At 47.1% G+C, this 14,222-nt stretch overlaps 1 protein-coding gene across 2 annotated transcripts in view; it reads right to left on the bottom strand.

Annotated features, from left to right (window-relative positions):
- Nucleotides 1-374: 374 nt before the first annotated feature.
- The window catches only part of epm2a (EPM2A glucan phosphatase, laforin), a 30,193-nt gene continuing 16,345 nt past the window's right edge, over nucleotides 375-14,222 (bottom strand). For both annotated transcript variants that reach the window (XM_067371980.1, XM_067371981.1), the window contains 2 exons: nucleotides 2,388-2,632; nucleotides 375-845 (listed from right to left, as the gene is read on the bottom strand). In XM_067371980.1, coding sequence (XP_067228081.1) covers nucleotides 562-845; nucleotides 2,388-2,632 — 529 coding nt within the window. In that variant the 3' untranslated portion in view covers nucleotides 375-561. The remainder of the gene's footprint in view (nucleotides 846-2,387; nucleotides 2,633-14,222) is intronic.

Genomic DNA, 14,222 nt, shown 5'->3' with positions numbered 1-14,222 from the left:
GAATGAACAATAACTAGGTGAAACTGGCGTTCTGTGAAAACATTTCAAAGGATAAACAGAACAATACACTCATGTGATAACCATTACCATCTGTGCTGCGTCACAGATTCAAAATTATGATTCCTGGCAAATAACAGCTATTATTTTTATTTATAATTGTTCTATATTCATTAAATTATTATTATTATTTTTGTATTTCATAATTTGCAGGGTTGTGCAATACTAATAATATGTTAGTTAGGCAGCAAACAAGAATTGCAAGGGAATGTTTTTTTAATAATACATTTCATTTTCAGTATGAATCACTAATGATTAGACTTTCCAACACTTAATTTAATTTTATGGATTCCTAGAAGAACATTTAATGTCTCATGATGCTCTAATTAACTCAATATTATATAAACAATATATTTTTATATTATATAATCAATAGATTTAGATTCTGATGACAATATTTTTTTACAAAGAAGTTCTGTGTGACAAGATTAAAATCTTCTGTCTGTTAATTGCTTTGACATTATTGAACACAGGTGTCCTCCCATCCATTAGAGGGCACTGTTTTCATGTCTCTGGGTTGCAGACAAATGGACAGAGTCGCCCAAACTTCGTGAGAAAGTCATTTTCTGCTCTTACCAGCGCTTCCTCATCAATATAGACTGCCGCCCTTCTGGCAGTGAGGTAGTACTGCACTTTTCTGAGTCTCCAGCCTAACACGTACATCAGGAGTCCACACACTGCTGCAGTGGAGCGGCCCACTCCTGCGTTACAGTGAACATATACCGTGTGACCGTTCTTCAGCAGCCCATAGAGCAGGAACACCGCCTGGGGCAGCATCCGTGTGCGATCTACAGAGAGTAAAATTACAGTTATCATATCCAGCAATAGAAGCTCTTTAGATTCTCACATTAGTAATCTACACATAAAACCAATAAGCTGACTGAGAAAGCATTAAGTTTACAGTTCAGTACAGCATATCCTCTGTGTACTATGTACATGTTAAAGGTGCCATCGAATTGAAAATTGAATTTACCTCGGCATAGTTGAATAACAAGAGTTCAGTACATGGAAATGACATACAGTGAGTCTCAAACTACATTGTTTCCTCCTTCTTATATAAATCTCATTTGTTTAAAAGACCTCAGAAGAACAGGCGAATCTCAACAGGACACCGACCGTTACGTAACAGTCGGGATCATTAATATGTACGCCCCCAATATTTGCATAAGCCAGCTCATGTTCAAGGAATTACACAAGGGCAGCCAGTATTAACGTCTGGATCTGCACAGCTGAATCATCAGACTAGGTAAGCAAGCAAGAACAATAGCGAAAAAAAAATGGCAGATGGAGCAATAATAACTGACATGATCCATGATATCATGATATTTTTAGTGATATTTGTAAATTGTCTTTCTAAATGTTTTGTTAGCATGTTGCTAATGTACTGTTAAATGTGGTTAAAATTACCATCGTTTCTTACTGTATTCACGGAGACAAGAGCCGTCGCTATTTTCATTTTTAAATACTTGCAGTCTGTATAATTCATAAACACAACTTCGTTCTTTATAAATCTCTCCAACAGTTTAGCATTAGCCGTTAGCCACGGATCACAGCCTCAAACTCATTCAGAATCAAATGTAAACATCCAAATAAATACAATACTTACATAATCCGTTGTATGCATGCAGCATGCATGACGAACACTTTGTAAAGATCCATTTTGAGGGTTATATTAGCTGTGTGAACTTTGTTTATGCAGTGATAGAGTCGAGAGCTCAGGAGGGGCCGCAGCATGAATCGGAGCATTTCTAATTATACCTCAAAATTTAAAAAAATTAATTAAAAAAAATCTATGGGGTATTTTGAGCTGCAACTTCACAGACACATTCAGGGGACACCTTAGACTTATATTACATCTTGTAAAAAACATTTGATAGCACCTTTAAACACTCACAGTATAAAGGCAGGAACACACCAAGCCAACGCTGACGAACTAGCGGCGATGAAAGCAGACTGCTCATGTCGGCAGCATCTGGGTCCAAAGTTGCCCTGACACACCAAACTGACACTCGACAGCCGACGACCAAGTAGCACGTCCGTTCTGCACCTGCGTAAGATGAAATGCCTTTCCAAACCAGCAGGTGGCAGTATCTGAACAGCCAATCAGAAAGATCAGATGGCTAGACAGACCGATGTGCGATTCAACATGTGGAATCGGCTGAAAAAAGCGTCAAGCCGACGGTGTGGAAGACACTGAGAAAACTTAGTCGGCCAACTGTCGGCTTGGTGCGTTCCTGCCATAAGATTCTATGACAGTTAGGATTCTGCCTTTAAAAGGAACTACCTAGGCAGCGAAACGGTTATTCAAGGTTATATTGGCTAACACTGACCTTCTGTGCTCATATCTGGGGTAGGGATCCAGATATAAGAAAGACCACAGTCTTTGTACAGGTGCATCATTGTCTCTGGGGTCATGGGTTGACCGAGGTCACGCCGGCAGCCGTGTGAGTTGTTTATGACATCCCATTCTGTCTGAAAGTTCATCACTGCTGTAACACCCAGTTCTTGTTTCAGCTTTAGGGTTACATGTTCGACCCGTCGAGGGCAGCTGCCTAACCAGACACGAGGTAGCACCCTGAAGAGAAGAGAGAGAGAGAAAACTTAGCTGAATGAATGAGGGTTTGTGTGACGGCCCATCAAAAATGTATTCAAAAATGAATATAACAACTGAATAGATCAAATTAACTAATGAATTTACTTACTAACTTACTTTTTTTTATGATTTTTTTACAGTGTACATGAGCATGAGAAGCCAAAGACACGATAATTAAACCTGCTGCAATCCTTTATAGGTTTGATCAATATTGTACATACATCAATGTCCCTGGAATATTCCCTTATGGACCACTGCTGTAACATACGATACCCACATTGCTTAATAGATATTTTATGAGATCCCAGAGCAAGGAGTGCTGACAGCTGTGGCAGGTTGACAGGAAAGATTATAAAACATATACTGTATGAAAAAGTGTTCCTTTATCAGCTGCACTGACAATGTTACTACTCAGTCATCCACTTTTTTTTTGTTTGTTTTTTTTTTTGCCTCCAGCCCTACGCATTAAATTTAGGACTGCAAATTCATCCTGTCATATCTTATCAATATAATAGAGACTCCTCCTGACTTTGGCAAAGTAACAGTTGTAGCAACAGCAAAGAAACACTCTGGTCAGCAGAAAAGGAAAGGAAGGGAAAGGAAAGGAAAGGAAAGGAAAGGAAAGGAAAGGAAAGGAAAGGAAAGGAAAGGAAAGGAAAGGAAAGGAAAGGAAAGGAAAGGAAAGGAAAGGAAAGGAAAGGAAAGGACATAATGATTACAGAGGCAGATTATCAATTAATAAACACTTATTTTCACATGGTTCCTTGCACAATGTTATGAGCTCAAAACACTTTTACCATAGTACATCATTTGTAAACTAATTCATTTTATTGACGTTTGCATCACATAACCAGCTCTATATGTATGGCTTTTCTGACGTAGCTCAGTACAGTAGATCACAGAACTGCAGAAAGCTAAAGTGTTTTTATCTCATGTTTGCTTTTGTTAACACTATCGGTTAGGTTTATGGTAGGGTTTAGTGTAGGTGGTACATTATTTTCAAATGCGATAGAGCATTAACCTTTTAGCACCACTCACCATTTTATTCTCGAACTGACGTGATACATACAACAACCTGCGTGATAAAGCGTTGCCACGTCCATCTGTTTCAAGTAACACACTTTTAGCCCCGCTCACAGGAAATTTTATTTTAAAAGTGTAGCGAAACCTGCAAGATGCAACTTAATTGTTGATTGCCTCTGTTGCATGAAAGGAAAGCAAAGGAAAGAAAAGAAAAGGAAAGGAAAAAACAGAGAGGAAAGGAAAGGAAAAAGGAAAGATGAGGAAAGGAAAAAAGAAAATAAGAAGAAGGGAAAGGTAAAGACAGGACAGGGCAGAAAAGGAATGGATAGGATGAAAGCAGATGAGGGAAAGAGAGGAGAGCAGATTCTTTTCATTTTACATTTTCAGCTTCTCCACCTCCATCATTTCTCATCAAACACGCAGGGTCTCTCTGTCTCCGTGTATGTGAGAGTTCAGGACTCAAATAATGGAAATGCTAATGAGTTTAGTGGTGTGAGGAGACAGACTGACAGTCAGGGGAATGAAGGTCAGAGACATCAGGTGAGAGGTGTATTTTTACCTCAGAAACCCACATGCCTCTTTTTTAGGGGAAAACATAAATGAAATGATTGAAGGGAAAGTGAGCTGCAGGTTAATGGTCTGAAGCACTGAGTATGATCTAACCTTCTCCAGGACAGGACGCTTGGTTTGATGTCTAAGGCAATGACGTTCATACATTTTTCCTGTGTGACTTAAGTGTCTAAATGTTTCTGGTGCCACTGTACACAGTGAGAGGTGTGATGTACTCTTCTGAAAGCGATGCGTTTGTGTGTGTGTGTGTGTGTGCATTTAAGCTCTGAATCAGAAGTGGAAACATGCAGTGCATTTTAAATGAGCAGAGGTGATAAGTACAGGTTGGGTTTAATTAGTGGTCAAAGACCTAACAAGGTCTACTTGATTCTTGAGACAAAAAGTCCTTGTATTTTTCCTTGGGACTTTGTTCATTCAGCCACCAGAGTTTATTTTACACTCTTCATTTTGTGTGAATTAGACGTTGTAATTAATACACACAAACACTGTTTCCCCGAGTTTCGTTGTTGTTAGTTTCTTATAGAGTCAATGACATGCACCGTAGGAACATTGACTTGTATTGTAAATGTAGACAAAACCTGACAAAAAACACAGTCCTCAGTTAATTTCTCAGTGGGTCTTACTATCTTCTGGGACTCAAAATAACCTGAAGACGGCTGGAAAATATTTTCAGATCTTTAGAAGCAAAGATTTTAAATTAAGTTTTAATGTAAGTTCACAGGGAGCCTAATCATTCAGTCAGTCATTGAACCGCACCAGTAACAGCAACAGCAACAGCTTGTCTGGCATCCCTCCACCACCACATCTCCTCCTCTGTTCTAAGCCGGGACAGAACCCTTCCTTTGTGAAAAGCCATTGTGAAAAAGAAGTGTGCTTGTATATCAGGGTTTTTTCTGCTTGGAGAATTACAAGGCGGCCACCTTTTGTGCCTTCTCCGGATGTCGACAAAACTCAGACAGGCAGTCACATTCTCAGATACCCCATTTCCACCGACACGGTTCAGTTACAGGTTCCCGGCCTGTGCCCATTCTCGACCCGTTCTGCCCATTTCCACTGCAGAAAAAGCGATTCTGGGCAGAAAGATCGGATTAACTCAGCCCTAATACTTGTTGGTCTCGAGCGGAGCCAGGGCTAAGGACATTCTGCGAGAGGGCATGATAATGATGAGTAGATTGTGGATATACCGTGGAGACGAATAATCCACAGTTCCGGCAGGCCAAGTAATGAAAAATAATGTTGGATTCCAAAAATTGCAGGTGGGTCCCCGGTGGATGAGAGATAAAATGTTAATGTGTTTATTTTAATAAAAACACAGAACTCTCGTAGTAAAACGCCATGGTAAAAGGCAACAAACTCATCACACTTTTACTTTTGTTTTCAACAACAACAACATAGGCTATGGCTGCATTCCACATTTTTTCTGCCCTTCACTTGCTAACTTCCCTCCGTCCCGTGGACTCGGATGAGTGTGTCATTGCTTACGCCCACTACTGGCGGAACTTGTGCATAAGGTTTAAAGGTGCAGTGTGTACATTTTAGAGGCAACTAGCGGTGAGGTTATAGGTTCTCTATTTTGCTTTCGAAGCAAAATAGAGAAGCTATGGTGGCTGTCTGGCCGACACATATGTCATCGTATGTGACAGCAGAGAGTACATTAGCCAGTCAAGCAATAAGGTTTCTTCTTCTTCTAACAAAGAATGGATTTGATGACTACTACTACTACTTCTACTACTACTCTGCGTATTCAACATAGTGATGATGCAAGCTGCCTCTAAAAACACGAACGATTTAGAAGAAGAACATAGTAACTAAACGCGCTCTATAGAGTGTTTGTCCATTTAGGGCTGCTGTAGAAACATGACAACTTGACATGGAGGGGGGACCCGCAGTGTTTAAGATAGAAATGGCTCATTCTAAGGTAATTAAAACATAACGGTTCATTATGTAAGGTCTTTATACACCAGTGAAAACAACGTTATGTATATTATATTGCAGTTCTGTCATTTGGGACCTTTAAATGGAACGCACTAAGCCCTTGATCACTTGGAATTCACTATGGAACTGAATATATAATTTAAACCACATTTTTACTTATATGCATGTAGAATGGTGAATAAAACAAATTCATAAGTTGTTGGAGAAAATATATAAAATCCTATAGGTATATGAGCTGTTGTAGAAAAAAAAAAATTACACAAACGAAAAAAAAAAAATCATTAGTATAAACTTTGACTGTGAACATACTACAAGTATTGTTTGATTAAAACTCAACATAATTATTATAATATACTCTACAGTTCCCATTCAGTCGGTCACGTTCGACGTACGTCGGACAGACCGACGAATAGGAATCTCGCCAGAGAAGCCAATCTACTTCGAGTGTAACTAAACGAGCCAATGCACATTGGCATGCAATCATCTGCATTAGCTGCTCACCTCGCAGCGCGGGTATATAATGAGCAGCAGGTGCGTTGCATCTTCAGCTTTTCGCTTCGGAGCCGAACTACTGCAAACACGGTGGTTTCTACGAGCGAGTGTTTGAAGAACGGACTTCAACGAGCCAGCTCTCTCTCTGACTGCTCTTCTCGTCCGGTGCAGGAGGAACAGCACAGCAGCGGGGCCGATTTTTTCTTCTTTGCTTTGTGTTTTGCCTTTTTTTATTTGAGCAAATTAAGCTGTGTATCAGCGTGAAGGCCGTTTTCACGGCTGGTGACGGTGCGCTTTAAGAGCGCTAAAAAGCTGTTCTCACAGCTGGTAAGAGCAGCGTCTGCAAAGAGAGTGCACACGACAGGCTGCACATTCCCTGTCTGTGCTGCAGCGGCTATTCCCCTGCGTGCTTCAGCACCTAAAAGAGTCAGTCCTTGAAAGAGCTTACACGAGTAGTTCGCGTCTTTTTAAAGATGTCGTTCTACTTGTGTGCTGCTGGATGCGGTCGTTACCTGGCGCCCCGGAATGGTCACCAACGCTGTATCGCGTGCTTGGGCTTAAGGCACGCTGAGGCGGCGTTTGTGGACGAGTCATGTGCCCATTGTGGGATGATGACCGTCGCGGAGTTGCGGTCTAGACTCCAGTTCCTGCAAAGGGGCGGAGTCCCGGTGCCGTTGCCTCGTTCCAATCCTCCTCAGAGGGTTGCTTCGGGCAGCGGCACTGGTGACCTGAGGATCACGGTGAGCGCGCTTCCTTCGGGGAACCAACCCCCTAGGAACCCTCATCCCTCCTGCACTCCGCAGCCAGTAGAGCTGCCGGGGGAGCGCGGTGGACCACCCCAGAGGTGTGTACCATCCGTATCCTTCGGAGCTCCCCAGGATGACCGGATGTCGATCGCTGCATCGGAGGGTGAGCCTGATACTTCCGCGGATGACGATTCGGCGCAGCTGCCTCCCTCGGGAGTGACAACTGTGCCCGATTCAGACCCGGAAATGATGGCTATGCTTTCCCGGGCCGCCAACAGGGTCGGGCTCGTGTGGAATCCTCCACCGTGTCCCGAGCCCTCGAGGTTGGACGATTGGTATCTCGGGGTGGCAAGGGCTGGTTCTCAGCCCCCACCCCAGTGCCTTTCTTCCCGGAGGTGCATGAAGAGCTCACTGGCACGTGGACGGCACCTTTTACTGCCTGAAACCGTGTCGGTGGGTCCTCCTCCCTCACCACCCTTGACGGCGGGGCAGCGAAGGGTTATACGCGCATACCCCCTGTGGAACGGGCCGTTGCTATGCAACTGTGCCCTAACTCCACCTGGCGGGGGGAGCCGTCTCTCCCTTCCCGGGCCTGTAAGCACTCGTCGGATCTTACCGGCAAGGCTTACCAGGCCTGTGGGGAAGCTGCCTCTGCCCTACACGCTATGGCGTTGTTGCAGGTCCATCAGGCCAAGGCACTGAGGGATCTGCACGAGGGTGGTCATGACCCACAAGTTCTTCAGGAACTTCGTGCCGCGACGGACCTCGCGCTTCGTGCGACGAAGGTTACGGCGCGGTCAGTGGGTCGTGCGATGTCCACACTTGTGGTCCAGGAGCGCCATCTCTGGCTGTGTCTCGCGGACATGAGGGATACCGACAAGGTCAGGTTTCTTAATTCCCCCGTGTCCCAGACCGGCCATCAGTCATATCCTGCCGAGGCGGTCAGCTGCTGCTCCACCACCGCCCGCAGCACCTCAGACTGCTCGTCGCCGTCGCCGCTCGTCGGCCCTAGGACGGGCGACCCGGAGATGGAGAGGACTGCTCTACAGGAGGTGGTGACCGCACCGCTCCTTCCCCCGGAGGAGGGCCGGGTGGAAAATCTTTTGTTTCCTTTTGTTTTTGTTCCGCCGCTGGCCCAACAGCCAGCGGTACCCAAATTCTCAATAAAAGAGCAGTTTCCTCTATCTCCGGGTCCGAAGAGGGCTCGGAGAGCAGTGGGAGGGCAAGAACCTCACCACTCTCATCCCCCTCTTCTCTCGCCAGCGGACAGCAGCGAGCAGCAGGCAGTCAAAGCCTCGACTGCTCCCTCTGTCCACCCGTGGAAGCAGGTAAGTGTTGCACAGCACACTGTGACGCCGCGTCGGGCCGCCTCGCAGAGAGCCCCCCGGGCCGCGTCCCTGCGTTCCACCTCGCTGCCCCGCTGCGGGTGCGCCTGTGGTTCCTCTGGTCCTGCTGGTACGGTCTCTGGGGGCCTGGTTAGCGCTCACCAGTCCGTCCCGCTGGCTCATTCGGACCATCAGGCTCGGCTATGCGATTCAGTTCGCCCGGCGTCCCCCCAGGTTCAGGGGTGTCCACTTCACTGTAGTGAAAGATGTCGATGCCCCTGTCTTGCGTGCGGAGATCGCAGTCCTACTGGCGAAGGATGCGATACAGCCGGTCCCTCCAGCCGATATGAGGTCAGGGTTCTACAGTCCCTACTTCATTGTACCCAAGAAAAGCGGCGGGTTACGACCGATCCTGGATCTGCGCGTCTTGAATCGGAGCCTTCACAAGCTACCGTTCAAGATGCTCACGCAGAAACGCATTTTGGAATGCGTCCGTCCCCGGGATTGGTTTGCAGCGATCGACCTGAAGGACGCGTACTTTCATGTCTCGATCCTTCCGCGACACAGGCCTTTCCTGCGGTTCGCGTTCGAAGGTCGGGCATATCAGTACAGAGTCCTACCCTTCGGGCTGGCCCTGTCTCCCCGCGTCTTCACGAAGGTCGTGGAGGGAGCCCTTGTTCCCATGAGAGAACAGGGTGTTCGCATTCTCTACTATCTCGACGACTGGCTCATTTTAGCACAGTCCCGGGATCAGTTGTGCGAACACAGGGATTTGGTGCTCAGACACCTCAGCCAGTTGGGGCTTCAGGTCAACTGGGAAAAGAGAAAACGCCCCGGTGCAGAGGATCTCTTTTCTCGGTATGGAGTTGGATTCGGTCGAGCAGATAGCACGCCTCACAGAGGAACGTGCTCGGTCAGTGTTGAACTGCCTGAATACGTTCAACGGCAGGACAGCGGTCCCACTGAAATTCTTTCAGAGGCTCCTGGGGCATATGGCGGCTGCTGCGGCTGTAACACCGCTCGGTCTGCTTCATATGAGACCGCTTCAGCACTGGCTTCACGGCCGAGTCCCAAGATGGGCGTGGCAGTGTGGCACGTTCCGGGTGTCAATCACTCAGGAGTGCCGCCGAACCTTCAGTCCGTGGTCGGACCCCTTGTTTCTTCGGGCAGGAGTGCCCTTAGAACAGGTGTCCCGGCATGCTGTGGTGTTCACAGATGCTTCTGCCACCGGCTGGGGTGCCACGTACAACGGGCATGCAGTGTCAGGGGTTTGGACGGGACCCCATCTGCATTGGCACATCAACTGCCTCGAGTTGCTGGCAGTACGCCTTGCTCTGAGCCGCCTCAAAGGCCTGCTACGGGGCAAGCATGTACTGGTCCGTACGGACAACACTGCGACCGTTGCGTACATCAACCATCAAGGTGGTCTACGCTCCCGTCGCATGTCGCAACTCGCCCGCAATCTCCTCCTGTGGAGTCGGAAGTTTCTGAGGTCGCTTCGCGCCATTCATGTCCCCGGTGTGCTCAACCGTGTGGCCGACGAGCTATCACGAGCTGCGCTGCCAGGAGAATGGCGACTCCACCCCCAGGTGGTTCAGCTGATCTGGAGAGAGTTCGGAGAGGCTCAGGTAGACCTGTTTGCCTCACCAGAAACCTCCCACTGCCAGTTGTTTTACTCTCTGACCGGGGGAACACTCGGGACAGACGCACTGGCACACAGCTGGCCCCGGGGCCTGCGCAAATATGCGTTTCCCCCAGTGAGCCTACTTGCACAGACTCTGTGCAAAGTCAGGGAGGACGAGGAGCAGGTCTTGCTGATTGCGCCTTACTGGCCCAACCGGACCTGGTTCCCAGAACTCTCACTCCTCGCGACAGCCCCTCCCTGGCCCATTCCTCTGAGGAACGACCTTCTTTCTCAGAGACGGGGCACTCTTTGGCACCCGCGTCCAGACCTCTGGAAACTCCATGTCTCGTCCCTGGACGGGACGCGGAGGTTCTAGGTGACTTACCCCCGAGGTACTTAACACCATCACTTCGGCTCGCGCACTGTCTACGAGACGTGCTTACGCCTCGAAGTGGAACCTGTTCGTCGAGTGGTGCTCTTCTCGCCGGGAAGACCCCCGAAGATGCTCGATCGGTGTCGTGCTTTCCTTCTTGCAGCAGGGGTTGGAGCGTAGGCTGTCCCCCTCCACCCTCAAAATCCATTCTGCTGCTATCTCCGCTTACCACGACCACATAGATGGCAAATCTGTTGGTCAGCACGACCTGGTCGTCAGGTTCCTTAGGGGGGCGAGACGGTTAAATCCTCCTCGTCCCCCCTCCATACCCTCTTGGGACCTTACTCTGGTGCTCAGAGCACTTCAGATTGCTCCCTTTGAGCCTTTGCTGTCAGCAGACTTAAAGATTCTGTCTATGAAGACTTTGCTGCTGGTGGCATTGGCCTCCGTCAAGAGGGTAGGGGACCTGCAGTCATTTTCGGTCGACGAATCGTGCCTACAGTTCGGGCCGGGTGATAGCCATGTGGTACTAAGACCCCGGCCTGGCTATGTGCCCAAGGTTCCTACCACTCCCTTCAGGGACCAGGTAGTGAGCCTGCAAGCGCTGCCCTCGGAGGAGGCAGACCCAGCCCTGGCTTTGCTCTGTCCAGTTCGCGCCTTGCGACTGTACATAGACAGAACTCGAAGCTTCAGGACCTCAGACCAGCTCTTTGTCTGTTACGGAGGCCAGCAGAAGGGAAAGGCTGTCTCCAAGCAGAGGATGGCCCACTGGATAGTGGATGCCATCGCCCTGGCTTACCAAGCTCAGGGCGTGCCCTGCCCGCTCAGGTTGCATGCTCACTCCACGAGAGGTGTGGCATCCTCCTGGGCGCTGGCTCGTGGCGCCTCGCTAACAGACATTTGTAGAGCTGCGGGCTGGGCGACACCTAACACGTTCGCTAGATACTATAGCCTTCGTGTCGAGCCGGTCTCCTCCCGTGTTCTCGCCTCAGGTCAGAGGCACGGAGAGGCCCCGGCTTAGTGTCGGCTTGCTGCGCTACATGCGCGTTCTATTCTCCAGAGAGTCCCTACGGGCAGACCCTGTTGAGTCCTCCGGTTACCCTTCGGCAGCCGACGTGGCGGAGCGTCTGGTGCCAGGCCTATACTCCGTTGTATCCTTGAGAACCGGATTTAGGCTGGGTTCCATATGTGTGACCCTACGGGGATCCCATATGGCTTTTCCACGGCTGCTCTTAAACGAAGCCCGTGTCTTTCCCTCTGGGAGAACCCATCTCTATCGAGTTGGAGTCACCCCAGTTCTTCCATATGTAGCACAGCCCTACAGGGTTAGTCCATATGTACTTCTCCACATAACTCCTTCGGGGAAGGATGTGGCTTCCGCAGCGTTCCTTCAAACGAAGGTTACGCTTTCCCAGCGTTATCCAATAGTCTCACTGAATCGGTTTTGGAACAACAGTGATCGACCCTCTCTGTGTGTTAGCCCTGTCCCACCGTCCGCAGGCAAGGGGGTTCAGGTGGCTTACAACAGAGCGCTGGAGGAGGGCAGCTCCTGTGGCGCTTTGGTAGGGATTCCTATTCGTCGGTCTGTCCGACGTACGTCGAACGTGACCGACTGAATGGGAACGTCTCGGTTACAAAGGTAACCCTCGTTCCCTGAAGGAGGGAACGGAGACGTACGTCCCGTCGCCACAGTTGTTGTCCTGCTGTGCTGCCGCCTGCTTGGTTCGGCTCCTCAGCGAAAACCTGAAGATGCAACGCACCTGCTGCTCATTATATACCCGCGCTGCGAGGTGAGCAGCTGATGCAGATGATTGCATGCCAATGTGCATTGGCTCGTTTAGTTACACTCGAAGTAGATTGGCTTCTCTGGCGAGATTCCTATTCGTCGGTCTGTCCGACGTACGTCTCCGTTCCCTCCTTCAGGGAACGAGGGTTACCTTTGTAACAGAGACGTTAAGCGCGATCTTCTGTGACATCACAATCAAGTTGGATTATGGGATTAAGAGCTGCTTGAAGTGTACATCGGAGTAGACTCGCTCCCTCTGTCAAAATCGAGGGGACGAGGGTCTGTCCATATAAACTTCCCTCTTCCACTTGACAAAGTGGAAATCGCTTCAAAATGGCGGCAGGGATTCCCCCGAGGGGAAGTGCTTAGGGAAGTTCTCTATTGTATGTCTAAAATTGGAGTGGAACACACCCTTAATCTCTTCAAGGAAACCCAATCAAGGAAAACATATGCCTAGAGCACCTCCTAGTGGTCATTATATAAAACACAAAAACGATATTGCTTAAAAATTTAACATCTTTAACTAAAAAATATACACAAGCTTAACAGAAATTATTTTGATAAGAAAGTTTTCCAACAAAATATTAACATGTTAAAACATGTGTTTTTTCATCAAACACTAATTTGCAGACTCTCATTAAACTACGCAGTTGTGGGGTTCACTCATTTAAATCTTATTCTCTTTTAAATAAACTTTTCCTGATAAATTTCTTTCTTCAGTCGAAAAGAAATTAAAGTTTTTGATGAAAACATTCCAGGATTTTTCTTCTTATAGTAGACTTCAATGGGCACCAAACAGTTGAAGGTCAAAATTAGTTTCACTGCAGCTTCAAATTGTTCAACACGATCACAGATGAGAAATAAGGGACTTATCTAGTGAAACCATTGCTCATTTTCTGAAAAAAATTGAAAATTATATATGTTTTAACCTTAAATGCTCTTGAACTAGCTCTCTTCTTCTTCTCCTCTATTAGAATTCCAGCAGTGTAGACACTGCTAAGCTTATTACTGCCCTCCACAGACCAAAGTTTGAACTAATTTTTATATGCAATATGCTAGTTCAATAGTATATAACAATTAGTTCAAACTTTGGAGGGCAGTAATAAGCCTGTGGAGAATAATCCTGGAATGTTTTCATCAAAAACTTTAATTTCTTTTCGACTGAAGAAAGAAAGACATGGATATCTTGGATGACATGGGGGTGAGTAAATTATCATGAAAAGTTTATTTAAAAGTGGACTAATCCTTTAAGCAGCAATGGAGGCAAAACAGATCCGGGAGAAATTTTAAAAAGGAAAGAAAAGTACTGTGTGGGAGCGTTTTAGTGAAATAGTTACCCAGGACCAATCAAGTGCTGGCTATGTGATGTGAAAGGGCTGTTAAGTGCTGTATATGACAATAAACATATAAAGCCTATATCCAGCCTTTGCTTGGGATGAACGTATTCCATTTCTTGTGTGTATGTTCGGGAAGTTGCAGTGACAGAAACAGTAACAATTTAAGTCTGAAGGGAGTAAAGCCTGTGTATATTAAGGAAATGTAGATTTGACAAAGAAGAACTTTTATTTTAAATAAATTTTGATTTAAAAGTAGCCTACTTCAGTGTAATAGGCATATGTTACCATACAATCATGCTTAACACTGAGATTCTGAATAACTGTAATGTAATGATCGGGTGTGGATATCTGAGTCAGAGAA

The sequence above is a fragment of the Chanodichthys erythropterus genome, chromosome 20 (genome assembly GCF_024489055.1).
Source record: "Chanodichthys erythropterus isolate Z2021 chromosome 20, ASM2448905v1, whole genome shotgun sequence".
Taxonomy (NCBI): Eukaryota; Metazoa; Chordata; class Actinopteri; order Cypriniformes; family Xenocyprididae; genus Chanodichthys; species Chanodichthys erythropterus.
The sequence above is the reverse complement of the archived record's forward strand: the minus strand, read 5'-3'. Positions and strand labels throughout refer to the sequence as shown.